The following is an 18448-nucleotide window of genomic DNA, read 5'->3' as shown; positions in this document are numbered from 1 at the left end:
GGTTCAACGAGCTCCCCTGAGATGCAGGCATATGGTTTTGTGATATTTTGAAGGCAGCATGCTCAGTCAGGGAGAGATAAAACAATCAGGGTTCTCCCCAAATAATGCAAGAAGGGCACTGCGCTGACTGGCTGCACCACAATGTAAAAATAAAAATAAAAGTACTATATATTTCTTTAATTATTTATTTTCTTTATTTGTTATCATTTAAGGCCAGGCACCACACCCTATTTGAGTATTTATTTGCTCTAGATTGCAGGAAATGGCAGTTCCAGGTGTTCTCAGCAGCACCACCTTGTTAAAAAATCCTGGGGAGAACCCTGACAATGAATACCTCGCTTGTGTCTGCCTGACCAGAAGCCAGCTGGGGAGAAAGAAACAGACCAAGGCAAGGGTAATAATAGATTCAGATTATTACTCAGCCTTTTGTGTAGTGGAGATGTAGTTACATTATGATATCACTATTGCAGTAGCACAGTTCTGACCTGCTTTACCACAGCACAAATAACTGATTACAATGGACTATACAGAGTTCGAGGTCACTTAGCGGCTGCCACTAAAGTAACCCGCATGTATGGTTATGTAGCTATAGTTACAGGTACAGTACAGCCCAGAGTAAGCATGCTAAACTTCAAACAGGGGTATGTGTAATGAGTAGGGCTAGGAGTTTTTGTTGACCACATGACCAGAGCTGGAAAACCCCCAGCCCTTTGTTAAAAGGGTACGGGCATTTAATACTGAGACTCAGAAATTCCACTTTAAAATGCATGTCAAACAAAAACCAATGATTCTTAAACAAACCATACAACTCTATGCACAAGAACTACTATCAACAATGTCCACTGAAAATGTTACAAAAACACGTTTACATTAAGAACACTGCAGATGCTAAGTTTGGTAACATAATTACAGTTTGTGCTGTTTGTGCTGTCATTCTGCTACCAAACTTTGCATCTGCAGTGATCTTCAAGTAAATGTGTTTTTGTACAATTTTCAGTGGAAATTGTTAAAAATAGTCATTGTGCATAGAGTTGTATGGTTTGTTTAACTTTACAATCATTGCTTTTTGTTTAACATACATTTTAAAGGGAAAATTCTGAGTCTCAGCACTGTTCTATTACCATGGAATTGCCTGTATGTTAAATGGCTACTCACTCCTCTTCTTGATATTTAGGAGCTCTTGTTCGATCCTCAGGCAGATGGACTGGGTGAGCTCCTTGGAGATCCTCTGGAAAGCATCAAAGTCCTCCACAGTGTATACGTGGGTCGCTGCTGGGGCGTTAGCAATGGCTTCCAGCTCTGACCTCACAGCATCCTTCACCCCTACGGCAAAGATCTCCACATCTATATTCCTTAGGTTGGTGGCCGCGTCCTTGAAGGAGTCCGAGGACTTGCCGTCTGTGATGAGGACCATGACACGTGGGACGCTGGTTCGAGCACCTCGGGTGGAGATAAAGATCTTCTCCCTGACGTAGTTCATGGCCTTGCCCGTGTTGGTGGAGCCTCCGCGGTAAGGGAATGTCCGGACAGCCTTGACCACTGAAGCAATGTCATTATAGGTGTTCAGGGCGAACTCGGTGTGGGGGTCCCTGCTGTACTGGACTAAGCTGAGCCGGATCTTGTCAAGCCCAACGTTGAAGGAGTTGACCAGGACCTCTAGGAAAGCTCTGACTTTGGCAAAGTTTTGTAATCCGATACTGTAGGAACCATCGACCAGCAGGACCACGTCAGCTTGTACGTCCACTCCAAGAGAACATTCTGGGGTGGAAAATACATTAGATGTCATCTCTATATGGTCTACATTATGAAATAGGTTGTTCTTTTACATAGCAACTAAGTAAACTTTCAGTGAGTTAGTATGTGAGAGAGTGAGTGAGTGGATCACTGATATGCTGTTACAGAGCGTTATCTCACCCAATGACACCTTGACAGGCTGAGTCTTCTCCATGGCCAGGACAGCATCACTGGGTGTCAGACCCTTCAGGGCGAACAGGCTGATCTCGTACTCAGTCTCTGGGGACAGGTCCCGGACGTTGACGGAGGTCTGGGTGGGCCCCACGTATACCACCTGACGCTTCATCCCAGCCATCATGGGCATCAGAGTCAGCTTGTAGCCTGTGATCTCCCCCAGAGAGGCATCCCACGTCACCCTCATGGACTTAGAGGAGATCTCAAGTACTTGGAGGTTAGAGGCCGGTTCCACCACTAGAGACAGAACAAATGTAGTTTGGTTAGGCAACACTTTAACAATACATTTACAGTTACAAAGTTGTTGATTTGTTACATTGACCATACCTATTTCTGACAATGTACTTGAAATAGGTGAAGATTTAAATCAAACAATGGAAATGTGATGTAATACATCATCTATGTCTTACCGTCATCAATAATGTCTTACCATCATCTATAATGTCTTACCGTCATCTTTAATGTCTTACCATCATCTATAATGTCTTACCATCATCTATAATGTCTTACCATCATCTATAATGTCTTACCATCATCTATAATGTCTTACCATCATATATAATGTCTTACCATCATCTCCGCTCACTAGAGAGTTGAGCTGGTCTTCCACACTGGAGCACACCTGAGTGATGAGCTTTTTCTGCACTGCCTTGATCACATCAAAGTTAGGAACATTGTAGACATGTGTGTTGTGGGGAGTTGAGGCCATTTCCTTCAGTTCATCCTCATCTGCTCCTTTGATGCCTACATTGTGAAAAACATCTTAGAAATTAGCCTGAGAAATGGAGTACTCTGGACATCAGCCATTACAGAATCTCCAGGCACACACAAACTAAAAGCATTATAAGGATGTTCTCAAGAAAGAGCAGTACCTAAGGCAAATATTTCCACTCCAATGTTCCTGAGTCGTTTAGCATACTCCTCCACTGGGTCCTGGGATTTTCCGTCTGTGATGATCATGGCTATCTTCGGAAAGCCTTTCCTGGCGCCAGCCGCCTCCGTAAAGATGTTTTTCAGCAGGTAGTCCATGGCATCCCCTAGAGACAGAGTGTAACATAATTTACCTTTAAGAAAATAGTGTTACCTAAAATCTTTCAGCGTAAGATAACATTTATTGTCTGTGGGCAGAAGCCTACCTTGAGAACAAGCACGGAAACAGAACATAAAATGGAAGATTTGCACCAATGTTCTTGTTACACACACAGATCTCAAGTTAGGATTCGGTCCAACAAGAATTTACAAATGATCTACAGGATATCCATGCACTCACTGTAAGGGATCAAACATGTCCAAGTAGGCTGTTTAGTCACACCTATCACGTATACCTGTCATGGTGTTTCCTCCCTTGTAGGGCAGGGTGTTGATGGCTTTGAGAAGCTCTCCTCGTTTGGAGTGGCGGTTGAGGGGGAACTCAGTGCGGGTGTCTGTGCTGTACTGGACCACGGCCACCCTGGTCTTGTCCTCTCCGATGTCGAAGGCACCAGCCAAGGCACTGATGAAGCTGCGGATGTGCTTAAAATTTTCCCTGCCAACGCTCCAGGAGCCATCCACCAGGAAGACTAGGTCTGCTATGGCATTGACTGAACACTCTGGAGGGGTGGAGATGGGGATGGGGAGAGAGGAAACACAATTAATTGTCTGAACACAATCTGACAGATTGGTGCATGAAATTGGTGCATATAATGAAAATATCTGACAGATGACATTCCAACAGTCATGAAGACAAAAATGTGGTTTTATGGACCAAATAAACACTGAAACGTTCAACGGTATTGTTCGGTTTTATGTTTTCAAACCCTAGTGGGTTTTTAAATCACAGATCCATCAGATTCTCTGGAACATCCAAGATGCAATAATTGGCAGGACTTCTATGAATGTCTTGAATCTTAGATCCCCTAGGTCTATTTGACTCTTTATGCGTATGTGCTTCTCACATCTTGTTATTCTCACCTTTTGAAGATTTCTTGATAAAACATAAAATATTCTACGGATTTAGCAGGACAATTAGGTCAATTGTGAGAGCGCTAAGAGCGTTCTACCAGATTTTTTTCCGGGACTTCTGTTTCAATTTCCACCAAAATCGTACATAGTGGGGAAAAGTGAGCGTGTCTCCCTGTCAATCCACAGACTGGACTCATGGAGAGGCAAAGAACTCCAGTAAAAGGACTTCTGGTCAGAGCAGTAATCCTTTCCACTTCTTTCAACATTTAATTTAAAGGATGGACATGCACAGAGTTGGCATGACAGTGACGTCATCCCTCTCATTGGATTATGGGGGCACAAAAGGAACCCGTTTGCCTCAATGTGAAGACTGTTTTCAATTACGAATTACAGTGTACATTCTCAGCCACTGTCGGTCCACCTGTCTGCTCACACTGTGACAACTCAGCAGTACAGAAGGGGTATTTGAGGCTGAGGAAAATATTCCAGGGAAAAGTATTATGATTATGATGGAAGTTCATGGAAAAACTCAAAAAAGGTACTGGAAAAAATGGTACAGCTATGTGGACAGGCAATGGGCATAGAGGGGATTGGTTGACATTGAGATAAACATACTTACTGATTGCATCTGAAGTCTGAGGTCTCCTTGCTGTTCCACTTGTGTTACTGGATTGAACTGAAACACAAGAGAACTTGAACTGTTATCATGACATCCTGTGTGCCATATGCCATGTATAAATCTAAGACAATCAACACATAATCAAGCCTCTTCAATGGGATATCAACCACATATATAAACATATTTTTCCTTGTTCATTAGCTATAAATTATTAAAGTTTCAATAAACACATGTGATTTCCTTCTTCTGATGTGTCTAGAAGCTAACGCTATAAACTCTCAGTTGTTCCATTAAAAATCTTATGTTTTCATCTCACTTGGCAGCTACACCATAGACAGCTGGAGGCTTGAAACTATGTAATTGGCCCATTGTTCCTATGGCTGAGTGATCTGATCTGAGGTTAAACCCTTTTGATATCAGTCCACATCAGGCTTTTAGGAAAGCCATCTGACTTTTCACACAAGTTATTTTTAACCTTGTAACAGCATCAGAATACATCATGGGGCCCAAGCTTCCTGCCATCCAGGACCTCTATACCAGGCAGTGTCAGAGGAAAGCCCAAAAAATTGCCAAGGACTCCAGCCACCCTAGTCATAGACTGTTCTCTCTGCTACCACACGGCAAGCTGTACCGGAGCGCCAAGTCGAGGTCAAAAAGGCTTCTTAACAACTTCTACCCCCAAGCCATAAGACTCTTGAACAGTTAATAAAATGGCCACCAGGACTAATTGCATTGTCCCCACCCCACATTTTTACACTGCTTCTACTCCCTGATTATTATCTATGCATAGTCACTTTACCTCTACCTACATGTACATATTACCTCAATTACCTCGGCTAACTGGTGCCCTCTCACATTGACCCTGTACCGGAACCCTCTGTACCGGAACCCTCTGTACAGGAACCCCCTGTATATAGCCTCGCTACTGTTATTTTATTGTTGCTCCTTAATTATTTGCTACATTTCAACTTATTTTTAAGTAATTTAAGCATTTCACTTTAAGGTCTAGATCTGTTGTATTTGGCGCAGGTGACACATGACATTTGATTTGATTTGAATATTGAGCACTTACTAGTGAGCTGGCCAAAGATGGGTATACTCTCCTCTGTGCCATCATAGGAGATGATGGACACTGAGTAGTCCAGATCAGGAGTCAGGTCTGTGATAGATGTCTTTGTAGCAGTGGCAGGGAGGTTCAACTCTTTGGCTGGTTCATCTGGTATATAGAGAATGGGTTGCCATTAGCATTGGTGCAAATTATCATTCAGCTTGGCATGAAAAGCTATAACTAGTAAGGCAAACGTCAATTAACGGATGAGATCAATAAATACGAACCTGTATCCGATACAACTTGTATTCTGTAGCCTTGTATCCTGTGCGATGGTTTTCTCCATGACATTTGCACTGTGTTCTCATTTAGAATTTTAAATTTCAAGTCTGAGGGGGGCTCCACTGCAAACAAAAGAGGAACTGATGTTAACTTACACGTAAGCAAAACATGGGTATGAGTATATAAGTGTTGATCAAGTATTTTCAGCAAGGCATTTTATATCAAGCATTCACATTTAACCCAACGATAAACACTTCATGACTGAAGTTGAGACGTTCATTGTTGAGGGAGACAAAAACCCACATCCATGGTAAATGTGACAAAAAATAAACTTACAACAACATTTAAAAAGTGTGAGAAGCCATTTTGGAAAACAAAATGGCATTTGTTTGAGTTGCACAACCAGGTGACCCTAGTCAGCAACTCAAGCACCGGAAGTCTGGAGTAAACAACATTAATACAGAACAACTCCACACAAAACTCCCCTAAGGACAAACATTGAGTGAACCATCCAATACATGCTGAGTGCAGTCATTACCACGCATGCCCAACCAACCAGCACCAACAGGTTGCTCTCAAGTCATGGAGTTGATTGGAACAACACACAAGTACAACAACATTTTCATTCCAACGTTACTGATTATACAATGGAGTCAAGATTGCCAGGTAATGTTGATGGCATTTGCTGATTTTAACACATGTTATATATACAGAGTATATATACATATTTTGACAAAGTATTTGTATATTTAGAGACTCTAGCACAAGTCATTGGCATACATCCATTGCAAACCTTGCAAAAAGAATACACAATGTGTCACGGGAGACTGTTGTGTACGTTCTTTTCATTGGCAGAGGGAACAAGATGGCATGAGGTGCTGGGATACTGCTTGCCTTACACAGGCAAAATGAAGAGAGAGTTGAGATACAGAGGAAAATAATTTACAAATATATTGAAAATAAAAAGAATAAAACAACAACAGATGCAATCTGACAACAACACGCGTGTCCACATTGAGCTGGCTGCCACGGCACCATGCACATGTACATGAGAAAGTTGTTTAGAACAACTTGACAAATTGGATGAAAGTTTCCATGTACATGACGGACCACACACAGAGATAATAAACATATTTTAACATGATATTCTTCCTCAGTTGGGGTTCACATGCAACCTATTTAGATCAGCTGAGTGTTGAGTGACCTTTCACCTTTATGTGAGTACAGTTAAATGGGAAACAAAAGTGTTTGGACATATAAACATGTACTTGATGGTAAACAGAATAACAAGATAGCTAGAACTGTGAGAATGTAAGAGTATTAACATCTACGAAGTGAGGTGCTGTAGGAGTGCCTCTTCCTCCTCTAGCCTATGTCTGTATAGGCACTTCTTATATACTACATACTATAGTCCATGATGATGGTGAGTATGTGATGAAGACATACATGCTAAGGCTGGCCTTGCAGACCATGTCAGCAGGTGGGTGGCATGCAAGTTGTTGAGGAAGGGCAGTGGGATGGGATGCAAGAATATCATTGTAAAATACCCACTGAGAAAGCCACAGCTCAGGACACACTGAATGCACAGGCGGACAACAACTAGGACCTGAGCTAAGCTGCTATTGGTACACAGTAAAGGAGGATCACCAACCTGACATCAATTCAGGGGGCCCGGGAAAGCTCCCCTCATGTCTCCAAGAAAGTCTCTGAACAAGAATAAATAAACCCACTTGGGGGTAGGGAGGGGAGTTGAGTAAAGGGGAGATGGGGAGGGGAGATGGAGGGGGAAGTTGGGTAAGGAAAGTGGGTAGGGAGGTTGTTTTCACTCACAAGAGCAAAGAGCTGTGTCACTTTACTCAAGTTGTTTGAGCATCTTTGTAGAAAAAGTCGCAAATAGTTGGAAACACAGTTGTTACAGAGTTGTTACTGCGCACATTTTCTGTTCAATCTTCTCATCTTGCATTATAACGTACTTTACTAAAACAAGACATTGAAAAAAATCATTGAAGATATAAAACAATCACAATAAACATTGGTGGATATCTTTCAGTCAAGTTCCCTCAACAGGTGTGGATGCAAATCACAGCAACCTGCCTGACCAGAGGACACCTCTGCCTTCCCCATGAGCCAGACTCTGGCTACTGTCAGTAACCTTAGTCTACAGCCAGTCAGTCATTCAGAGGAAAGAGCTATGACTCTCCAAAAGAGGCAGAAGGGATGCCAAAGCAATTTCGCAACATGTACTGACAAAAATGACTACATATTAACTTTCCATATGGATTGCAACTCAACGTTTTCGAGAATGCCCCATTCTCTTTGTCTTTGCCCTGTCTGAGGATTAATTTGCGATTCTCATATTACATATTTCCATTCCGTTAGTGAAGATATATGGGAGTAGACATTGGACTCCCCAAAAAAGCTTTCAGGGGAAATAATCAGAACTTTCCATTTTGGGTTTTTGTCTTTGGTCGGAAAAGGTTTTTACACTTCAAAAAAACATTATAAGAATTGAATTCTCACGTTTTGAACATCAGGGATATTGAAACTATGATCTCACATTTCTACAAATGATCATGTCATGACCACTTATTTTGTTTGGCGATCGAAATATGAGAAATACTCAAATCTAGAAAAGCTAATGTAACTTAATTTTAGTTGACATAATTACAGAGGGGTATAACTAAACCATGAAATTATTTTCGTTTTACTTCTTTTTAGTGTACTTTTGTTTAAGAACACATAATTGAAAGAAGAAAAAAAAATCCTATCCAATTTTCAATGAAGGAATGACAATTGTGTCCTGGATTCTTTTACCGAACCATAACATCAATACGACTATGGTTACACATGATGGTTTCAGAGCCCTGTGAGGACTCTGACATCAACATAAAAGTCAGATCCAACTGTTGAGACAGTAATGTCACATACTGGGTATTACAGATGACTGTTGACGACATAATATCAGAGTCCCTGATTTCTCATTGGCATAGTTGGAGACATTTCCTGATTATGGTTTCATGACAGAGTTTGTATATGTCCTATCATAATTATAAAAACGAATTTAGAATATATTATATACATGTACCAAGATTGAGTTAATGCAATTGTAAGTATTCTGAAATAACTCATAATACATTACAGAACAAGAGAAGAGGTTCAGGACAAGTCAAAACAAGCACAATACACACATAACTGGGTATCATTTTATTAATCATACTGTACAATGCATCAGGGTTGTTTCCATGTGATAGTATGTCCACACACAATAAAACCCCTACATCCTAAACACTGTAATCAAACAACTAGAGAGAGAGAGAGAGAGAGAGAGAGAGAGAGAGAGAGAGAGAGAGAGAGAGAGAGAGAGAGAGAGAGAGAGAGAGAGAGAGAGAGAGAGAGAGAGAGAGAGAGAGAGAGAGAGAGAGAGAGAGAGAGAGAGAGAGAGAGAGAGAGAGAGAGAGAGAGAGAGAGTTGAGGGGTATATGAAAAGGTTTGGCAGGAGGGATAGGGGGAAGGGACATTTACCTTGAGCTTCAATTGTGGAGAATAACACTGCAACAAAGGCAGCCACCGCCAGCGACAGCCTTATCTTCATTTTTAGACGTTATGGGTCAGCAGCACATGAATCAATCTGAGAAGAGAGTTGCATAAACATTTTCAAACCCATTTAGTGTAGCGTTGGGAAGAGTGTGGACAGAAAGTCACGAGCCCTTGAAAGGGAATAGATTACATTTCCCTGACTGAAAGGGCATCTGCCAGTGGAGGAATTTACCTAAACCACTGTCTGGCAAAATTTGGTTCAATGAAAAGAGAGAAAAAAGTAGGCCTATTTAACGACCTAACTTCTGTCACCTTATGCATGGTTATCTCAAAAAATAGAATCACTTTTTTTCTGAACTATATTGTTATTAAGCACAAGTAGTCTAAAAAATGATTTTGTTCACTCACTGTTAATAAATAATGTAATCATAGTTCAACCTGTTGTATAGATTAGGCCCATATATTATAAAAGTATATATATTATGTAGAATAAAAAACTTTTGCCAAAACAATGTGCCCAATAGCAAATGTATCATTGCCTTAAAGTTAAGTTTTACCAATTATCAACTAATTTATTGATTACTTTGGCTAAACTATTCTCCTTCGATGCGCATACTCTCATACAGTATAATTCTTGATTCCACACTGGGTCCAGAAATAATCCAACATAGATGTGTTTCTTTATGGACAAACTATAACCTGAAGAATTAACTACCGCGAAAAAAATCACTAATCTTGCAGTTATTCCCAGAAATAAATTCATCTTTGCATTCCTGTATCCATACAGGTCTTTGAAAAAACGCATAAATAGCACATACAGATTAGCACAATGTCTTATTCATTGAAAGGCATTTATTTTGTATAAATTTTGAATTATTTCTAATCAACAGCAGGATAAAATAAAATATTTGTAGCTCACCTGGTCAATTCTGACAGAATAAAATAAAAAAATGTAAATGCAGTCTCGTTGAAGACTCCCCCTCTAGAAACTAATAGATAACTTTTAGGAGCTCTGGGTGTACCCTTCTCTCCTCTAGCTGGCTACTGGAAGCTCCAACAGCAGATGTCCAAGAAAGAAGTCTCTGTCCAAGTGGGTAGAATCTTTCCACAATCTGCTACTTAATAGGGGGCTGTTCCCAACTCTCATTTTACCGCGCAAACTCTTACGAAAGTCCACCGGTAAACCTTGCCATGGTTTGATATATGAAACATCCACCAGTGGGAACACACTTCTGGAAAGTGCATTCTTTTCTGCATTCCTTTGGCACATCACGATCTTCTGTTCTAAGTGCCTATAACGGGTTAATAGGGATAATGTGAGTCACAGTCTATATAGCCAGTCAACCCTGAGGAAATTCAAATGTAGGCTATATTAGATTTTTTTTAAACGGTCTACTTACTATCTATTTCAGTGAAAGTATTTGTTCAATCAATAAAAACCACTTGAATTTACTATCCAAACGACCCGTTCGTGGATTTTCTTGTGGATCTCTCGGAGAATATATGCAGTCGTCCGGGCAACCTAGACTACCTGCGGGTAACTTGTACACATATACAATTCCACCGATTTTAAAACGCAATGACACGGTCCTACATTTAATGAGAACTGCAAACAATAAAATATATAACTTATTTAGTACAATTTCACTTGATTAAGTAATTGTACAGGACAGGTAGTCCCAGTGGTGTATCGGAGGGTATACCCACTTATTTTCTTCTTATTATTCACTTCTTTATCCCAACTGTTACATATCAAAGTGGAATAGTGGACATGTATGTCGTATAAATTAATAGGACTGATGGAAAGGATAGGAATGTCTAGCTTAAAATATTGATAAACTATTATTTATTCACATTTTAGGGGCAGTAATGTACACACTGCAGTTGGCCTATGCATGGATATTCCAAAATGCAATTAGCGGGAAAACACCATTCTAAAATGCGCACCGCACATGCAAGTGGACAGATATGTAAATATCTGTTAGAAAGAGGGGGGACTTAAAGATGCAACAACTATCATGTTTGATAATATGATTAGGATAATGCCTTTATCTGCTATACAATGAAAAAACGTTGACATAAACCAATAGAACAGGGGAACGCATACGAGTAAGTCTATAAAAATAATTGCCTCCAAGTTTCTACGGTGGGGTTTTGGATATAGGCTACTTTGAAGCAAGGTAAGACAAGCTTCATAATATGAAGTAAAACGTCCAGGTTTAAAACAAGGAATAGGAAAAATATTGCGATGCTACTGATAGGTCTGTCTTCTGGTTAATTAGCCCATATCAACAGCCTTGAACAGCTTGGGTATCATTGAGGCAGTGTCACCTCTTAGGATGATTGTAAACATGGTGAATGGATCTTCATGGATCAGAAATTGTCATTCCAGTTTCCTCAAATCAAATCTACCTAGATAAAATGTCCCTCATATCATGATCAGTGAGGGCCTCTAGTGTTTAAAAGCAGGAAATACATTTTGGGCAGAGCATTGAAAGTCAACTACATAAGCAGAAGTAACCATTATCCTATAGGCCCAGGGGCTTTTGTCCCATATAATGGTTTATCTATTGGTTCATGTTCACAATCACAGCTAAAAACAGAATTGCTATAGACAAAGTATATACACTGCTCAAAAAAATTAAGGGAACACTAAAATAACACATCCTAGATCTGAATGAATGAAATATTCTTATTAAATACTTTTTTCTTTACATAGTTGAATGTGCTGACAACAAAATCACACAAAAACTTTCAATGGAAATCAAATTTCTCAACCAATGGAGGTCTGGATTTGGAGTCACACTCAAAATTAAAGTGGAAAACCACACTACAGGCTGATCCAACTTTGATGTAATGTCCTTAAAACAAGTCAAAATGAGGCTCAGTAGTGTGTGTGGCCTCCACGTGCCTGTATGACCTCCCTACAACGCCTGGGCATGCTCCTGATGAGGTGGTGGATGGTCTCCTGAGGGATCTCCTCCCAGACCTGGACTAAAGCATCCACCAACTCCTGGACAGTCTGTGGTGCAACGTGGCGTTGGTGGATGGAGCGAGACATGATGTCCCAGATGTGCTCAATTGGATTCAGGTCTGGGGAACGGGCGGGCCAGTCCATAGCATCAATGCCTTCCTCTTGCAGGAACTGCTGACACACTCCAGCCACATGAGGTCTAGCATTGTCTTGCATTAGGATGAACCCAGGGCCAACCACACCAGCATATGGTCTCACAAGGGGTCTGAGGATCTCATCTCGGTACCTAATGGCAGTCAGGCTACCTCTGGCGAGCACATGGAGGACTGTGCGGCCCCCCAAAGAAATGCCACCCCACACCATGACTGACCCACCGCCAAACCGGTCATGCTGGAGGATGTTGCAAGCAGCAGAACGTTCTCCACGGCGTCTCCAGACTCTGTCACGTCTGTCACATGTGCTCAGTGTGAACCTGCTTTCATCTGTGAAGAGCACAGGGCGCCAGTGGCGAATTTGCCAATCTTGGTGTTCTCTGGAAAATGCCAAACGTCCTGCATGGTGTTGGGCTGTAAGCACAACCCCACCTGTGGACACCGGGCCCTCATACCACCCTCATGGAGTCTGTTTCTGACCGTTTGAGCAGACACATGCACATTTGTGGCCTGCTGGAGGTCATTTTGCAGGGCTCTGGCAGTGCTCCTCCTGCTCCTCCTTGCACAAAGGCGGATGTAGCGGTCCTGCTGCTGGGTTGTTGCCCTCCTCCACGTCTCCTGATGTACTGGCCTGTCTCCTGGTAGCGCCTCCATGCTCTGGACACTACGCTGACAGACACAGCAAACCTTCTTGCCACAGCTCGCATTGATGTGCCATCCTTGATAAGCTGCACTACCTGAGCCACTTGTGTGGGTTGTAGACTCCGTCTCATGCTACCACTAGAGTGAAAGCACCACCAGCATTCAAAAGTGACCAAAACATCAGCCAGGAAAGCATAGGAACTGAGAAGTAGTCTGTGGTCACCACCTGCAGAACCACTCCTTTATTGGGGGTGTCTTGCTAATTGCCTATAATTTCCACCTGTTGTCTATTCCATTTGCACAACAGCATGTGAAATTTATTGTCAATCAGTGTTGCTTCCTAAGTGGACAGTTTGATTTCACAGAAGTGTGATTGACTTGGAGTTACATTGTGTTGTTTAAGTGTTCCCTTTATTTTTTTGAGCAGTGTATATATTTTTTTTAGGTACAGAATAACTGTTTATATCAGATGTATTGAGATTTTGAAATGACAACATTCACATGGATAATACTTTGTATTGTGGTTGTTTTATTCTCTATGGTACATTCATTGAACAATCAATAAATATTGATCCCATACATGAAACAAATTGGCATTATTGACAGGACCCCAAAAAAATCTCCCAGATCATACATCTGTACAACAGAGAAGATTGATTTAGGGATGGAAATGGACAAGGGCACTCATGCCTTCTTGGGCATTGCTGCATTGAGGAGTTCATAGACGACAAATCCACTTCCTGTGGAGGAGAAAGATGTTTTATATAACAGGCATAGGGGCGGCAGGTAACCTAGTGGTTAGAGCGTTGGACTAGAACCGAAAGGTTACAAGATCGAATCCCCGAGCTGACAAGGTAAATATCTAAATGCTACCTAAATAAAGGTAAAACAAAAAAAACTGCAGGAAATGTGAGAAACTGGTATTTGACTCCATTGTTTGTAGTTAGACTTGATCTATATTATTTGATCATATGCTGTAAAAATTCCATTAGCACTTACAATCAATGTTACATTCAAGGAGGGTCATATCAGGGCTGTACAACATTATATAGCCAATTTCAGTGTAATGCATACTTACCAAAGACTGTAAGGGCCATCGTTGCCCTGTACAGAATAGCATCCTTGGCTCCTCCCTTCAGATGGACTGGTATGCCGTTATCTGCCTGTGTAAACAGGAAGAAGAGTAAATTAGCCTATAAATGATATTCAGAGCTACGCAAAGAAGCCCTTCATAGCAACATATATGAATCACAAACTAAATGGTTCGGTCTGGGTGGTGGCCGTATTTTAAATGGTCTAAGCACTTTTGCACCACCTGAATATGTTGAATATTTCCTTAATCAACACACACTGCACTACAATAGCCCCAACTACTTTGTGAGATGTTTATAACTGCAATTAAAACAAGTAAAAGTGGAGAAAAAAATAAGATTTATACTTATTGGAAAGCAAAGTTCTGCTTGCGACATATTACAGCCTAACCTAATACAAACGGAAACACTTACCATGAACATTATGACCTTAAAAGGATCAGGAATTTCTTAGGCTAAGATGAAAATCAACAACAAATTGCAGAAAAACAGCCTCCCGGGTGGTGCAGTGGTCTAAGGCACTGCATCGCAGTGCTAGCTGTGCCACCAGAGATTCTGGGTGTTCCAAGCCCAGGCTCTGTCGCAGCCGGCCACGACCGGGAGGTCCATGGGGCGATGCACAATTGGCCCAGCATCGTCCCGGTCAGGGAGGGTTCGGCCGGGAGGGATATCCTTATCTCATCGCGCACTAGCGACTCCTGTGGCGCCAGGTGTTTCCTCCGACACCTTAGTGCGGCTGGCTTCCGGGTTGGATGTGCGTTGTGTCAAGAAGCAGTGCGGCTAGGTTGGGTTGTGTTTCAGAGGACGCATGGCTCTCGACCTTTGCCTCTTCCGAGTCCGTACGGGAGTTGCAGCGATGAGACAAGACCAATTGGATACCACGAAATTGGGGAGAAAAAAGGAGTAAAAAAAGAAAAAAAAATGCAGAAAAGCAATCATTGCTTTAGCAACAGGATTTTAAAGCAGGGCAGGTCAGCTATGGACATCCTCTGCGTGTTATGCAAGATTCAGCAAAGCACTGATCAAAAGTCGTATCAGCTGTTTGCATATCACGCTGCATGCAAAATTAGTCAGCCCAGCCCAAACTAAGAGTGAACCTATGAGCAAACATCATAAATACTTATCTTTCAGGCTACAATGGTGGGAAAATAAGATTATGTTTCCAGAACCTGAGAATAAAGTGCAAACTTTAACCTTAGCATTACTGCACCATTACTAGTCAAACAAGACTGAACACAAATGTTGACTGTCAAAATTAGGTAAACAAAACCAGAACAGAATTGTCAACTTCTACTTTTAAAAACAGTCTTTGAGCTTCGGTAGAGAGGTGTTCCATTCCACATTTCCACTCCATCGCCATCTGCCGGTCCTGGTCCCAGAGCTTACCTGGAACAGCTTCTGCTTCTCCTTGACCATGTTGTCAACTTGTCTGCGGGCACTACTGGAGATAGTCCGGCTGGACAGCTGCCGAAGACTCTAAACATATAGGTGATCAGGAAGAAATGCATAAAAATAAATGAACTGGAAATGATTACTGAAGTACTTACATGTGCACTAACTAATAACCTTGCTTTAGCTACAATACATGACCAAAAGTATGTGGACACCTGCTCGTCGAACATCTAATTCCAAAATCATGGGCATTAATATAGAGTTGGTCCCCCCTTTGCTGCTATGACAGCCTCCACTCTTCTGGGAAGGCTTTCCACAAGATGTTGGAACATTGCTGCGGGGACTTGCTAAGAGCATTAGTGAGGTCGGGCACTGATGTTGGGTGATTAGGCCTGGCTAGCAGTCGGCGTTCCAATTAATCCCAAAGGAGTTCGATGGGGTTGAGGTCAGGGCTCTGTGCAAGCCAGTCAAATTCTTCGACACTGATCTCGACAAACCATTTCTGTATGGACCTCGCTTTGTGCACAGGGGTAATTGTCATACTGAAACGGGAAAGGGCCTTCCCCAAACTGTTGCCACAAAGCAGGAAGCACAGAATCGTTTAGAATGTCAATAGCATCTGTAGCGTTAAGATTTCCCTTCACTGGAACTAAGAGGCCTAGCCAAACCATTATTCCTCTTCCACCAAACTTTACAGTTGGCACTATGCATTCGGGCAGGTAGCGTTCGCCTGGCATCCGCCAAACACAGATTTGTCCGTCGGACTGCCAGATGTTGGGACGTGATTCATCACTCCAGAGAACGCGTTGCCACTGCTCCAGAGTCCAATGGTGGCGAGCTATACACCACTCCAGCCGACGCTTGGCATTGTGTGCTGCTGCTCGGCCATGGAAACCCATTTCATGATGCTCCCGACAAACAGTTATTGTTCCGACGTCTGTAGTGAGCGTTGCAACTGAGGGCAGACGATTTTTAGGAACGACACACTTCAGCACTAGGCAGTCCTGTTTTGTGAGCTTATGTGGCCTACCACTTCACAGCTCAGTTGCTGTTGCTCCTAGACGTTTCCACTTCACATTAACAGCACTTACAGTTGACCGGGGCAGCTCTAGCAGGGCAGAAATTTGACAAACTGACTTGTTGGAAAGATGGCATCCTATGACAGCGCAACATTGAAAGTCACTGAGCTCTTTAGTAAGGCCATTCTACTGTCCATGTTTGTCTATGGAGACTGCCTGGCTGTGTGCTCGATTTTATAAACCTGTCAGCAACGGGTGTGGCTGAAATAGCCAAATCCACTAATTTGAAGGGGTGTCCACAACAGTACCAGTCAAAGGTTTGGACACACCTACTCATTACAGTGTATATATACTGTATAATGTACTTCTTCTGCTAGATACTGTAGATCTAGCCAACAGAATTGGTCCATTAGAAAGCCATGTAGCTAGCTGTGATTCTAGACAGTTGAGCATAAATTATGCCGTGTTCAAAACCACTGGTAACTCGGAAATCTCAGACTTCCAAACTTTCAAGACAACTGGGAAGTCGGGGGAAAAACAAGCTCCGACTGGGAAACATATTTTTGAACGTCAACTCGTAATTCCAAGTCGGAAACTCTGGCATCTTTCTAGAGCTCCGACTTTCCGAAGTGAAGATCATTGACGTCATGATTTGCATTAAAAGTTCCCAGTTGTCTTGAAATCACCATTATCCTCCACACACATAAATTAAAGCTACAATGTAACTTTTTGGGCTACCTGACCAAATTCACATTTAGTTATAGATCATTCATTCAAGTTGAAAGCAAGTCTAATAAGCGGTAGATCTGTTCTGTGTGTACTATGTCTATGCTTCCCGTGGTAAAGGTTCTACGTCTTTTATTTTCGGTTTTCTACACCAGCTTCAAACAGATGAATATACAATATTTTTAGTAATGGAAAATATATTTCATATCGGTTTAGATTGTACAATTATTATTCACACAATGACTGCTTGTTTTGTCACAAACTGAAATTAGGCGAACTATTAGAATTTTAGCAACCAGGAAATAGTGGAGCGATTTCTGCGTAGCGCATCTTTAAGTGTCAGATGACGTAAACCCTGTTCCAAAAAATTGCCATTCACATGACAAGTGTACGTGCAAACGCCACCTTTTACAACACTTGGATAGTTAGATAGAGTTAGTCAGAATTTTCCTAGCTAACCTATGCGACCTTTACACTTGTGGATGACAATTCAAGACTGTGGAAGAGAATACGTGGCAAGCTAGGTTTAGCTGATTGAATAACTACTATGTAGTTAGCTAGATAACTTACTACTCATTTAGTTAGCTTACCAAGTAGCTAGCATGTGTTATTCTAGCTAGGTTAACAATATACTGTATACAAACAGCTATGTGTTTAGATCAGAAGGCTAACTTGATTGTCAAGCAAGTGTAAAATATCAGGTGATAGCTTGCTAGTAAGCCAACTACCCTGATAAAAAAGGCTAGTTAGTCAACGTTTAACGTTACACGCTAGCTTAGCAACATAGCTCGGTAGCTTAGTTAGAGTTCACTTGAGGAGGCATGTCAAATAACGGCAGTGGCCAAAAAATATAACATCGAATAGCGTACACAAATACATAACAATTGGTCGAATATATAATTGAACGCTTACCATAAGTTGTCTGTACATTTTGGTAAACTTCTAGGTGAGTGCACAAGGACACTTTGAAAACCTAGCTACTGTGCTTCCGGTGATATCCCAAGATTCTTTATGGCGAATAAATTGCAGTTGTCAGTCACTAGAGAGGAAGACGGTG

General features: G+C 41.7%; 1 protein-coding gene and 1 pseudogene across 1 annotated transcript; both read right to left on the bottom strand.

Annotated features, from left to right (window-relative positions):
* Positions 1-9450, bottom strand: part of LOC120059780 — a 76132-nt pseudogene extending 66682 nt beyond the window's left edge.
* Positions 9451-13672: 4222 nt separating this feature from the next.
* Positions 13673-18448, bottom strand: LOC120060211 (cytochrome c oxidase subunit 7A2, mitochondrial-like). The gene is made up of 4 exons (XM_039009362.1): positions 18304-18448; positions 15641-15730; positions 14242-14326; positions 13673-13903 (listed from the first exon to the last, which is right to left on the bottom strand). The coding sequence occupies exons 1-4, from the start codon at positions 18319-18321 to the stop codon at positions 13848-13850; spliced, it is 249 nt and encodes an 82-aa protein (XP_038865290.1). The 5' UTR covers positions 18322-18448; the 3' UTR covers positions 13673-13847.

Source organism: Salvelinus namaycush, chromosome 15, assembly GCF_016432855.1.
Source record: "Salvelinus namaycush isolate Seneca chromosome 15, SaNama_1.0, whole genome shotgun sequence".
In the NCBI taxonomy this organism is placed as follows: Eukaryota; Metazoa; Chordata; class Actinopteri; order Salmoniformes; family Salmonidae; genus Salvelinus; species Salvelinus namaycush.
This window is presented reverse-complemented; position numbering and strand designations above follow the sequence as displayed.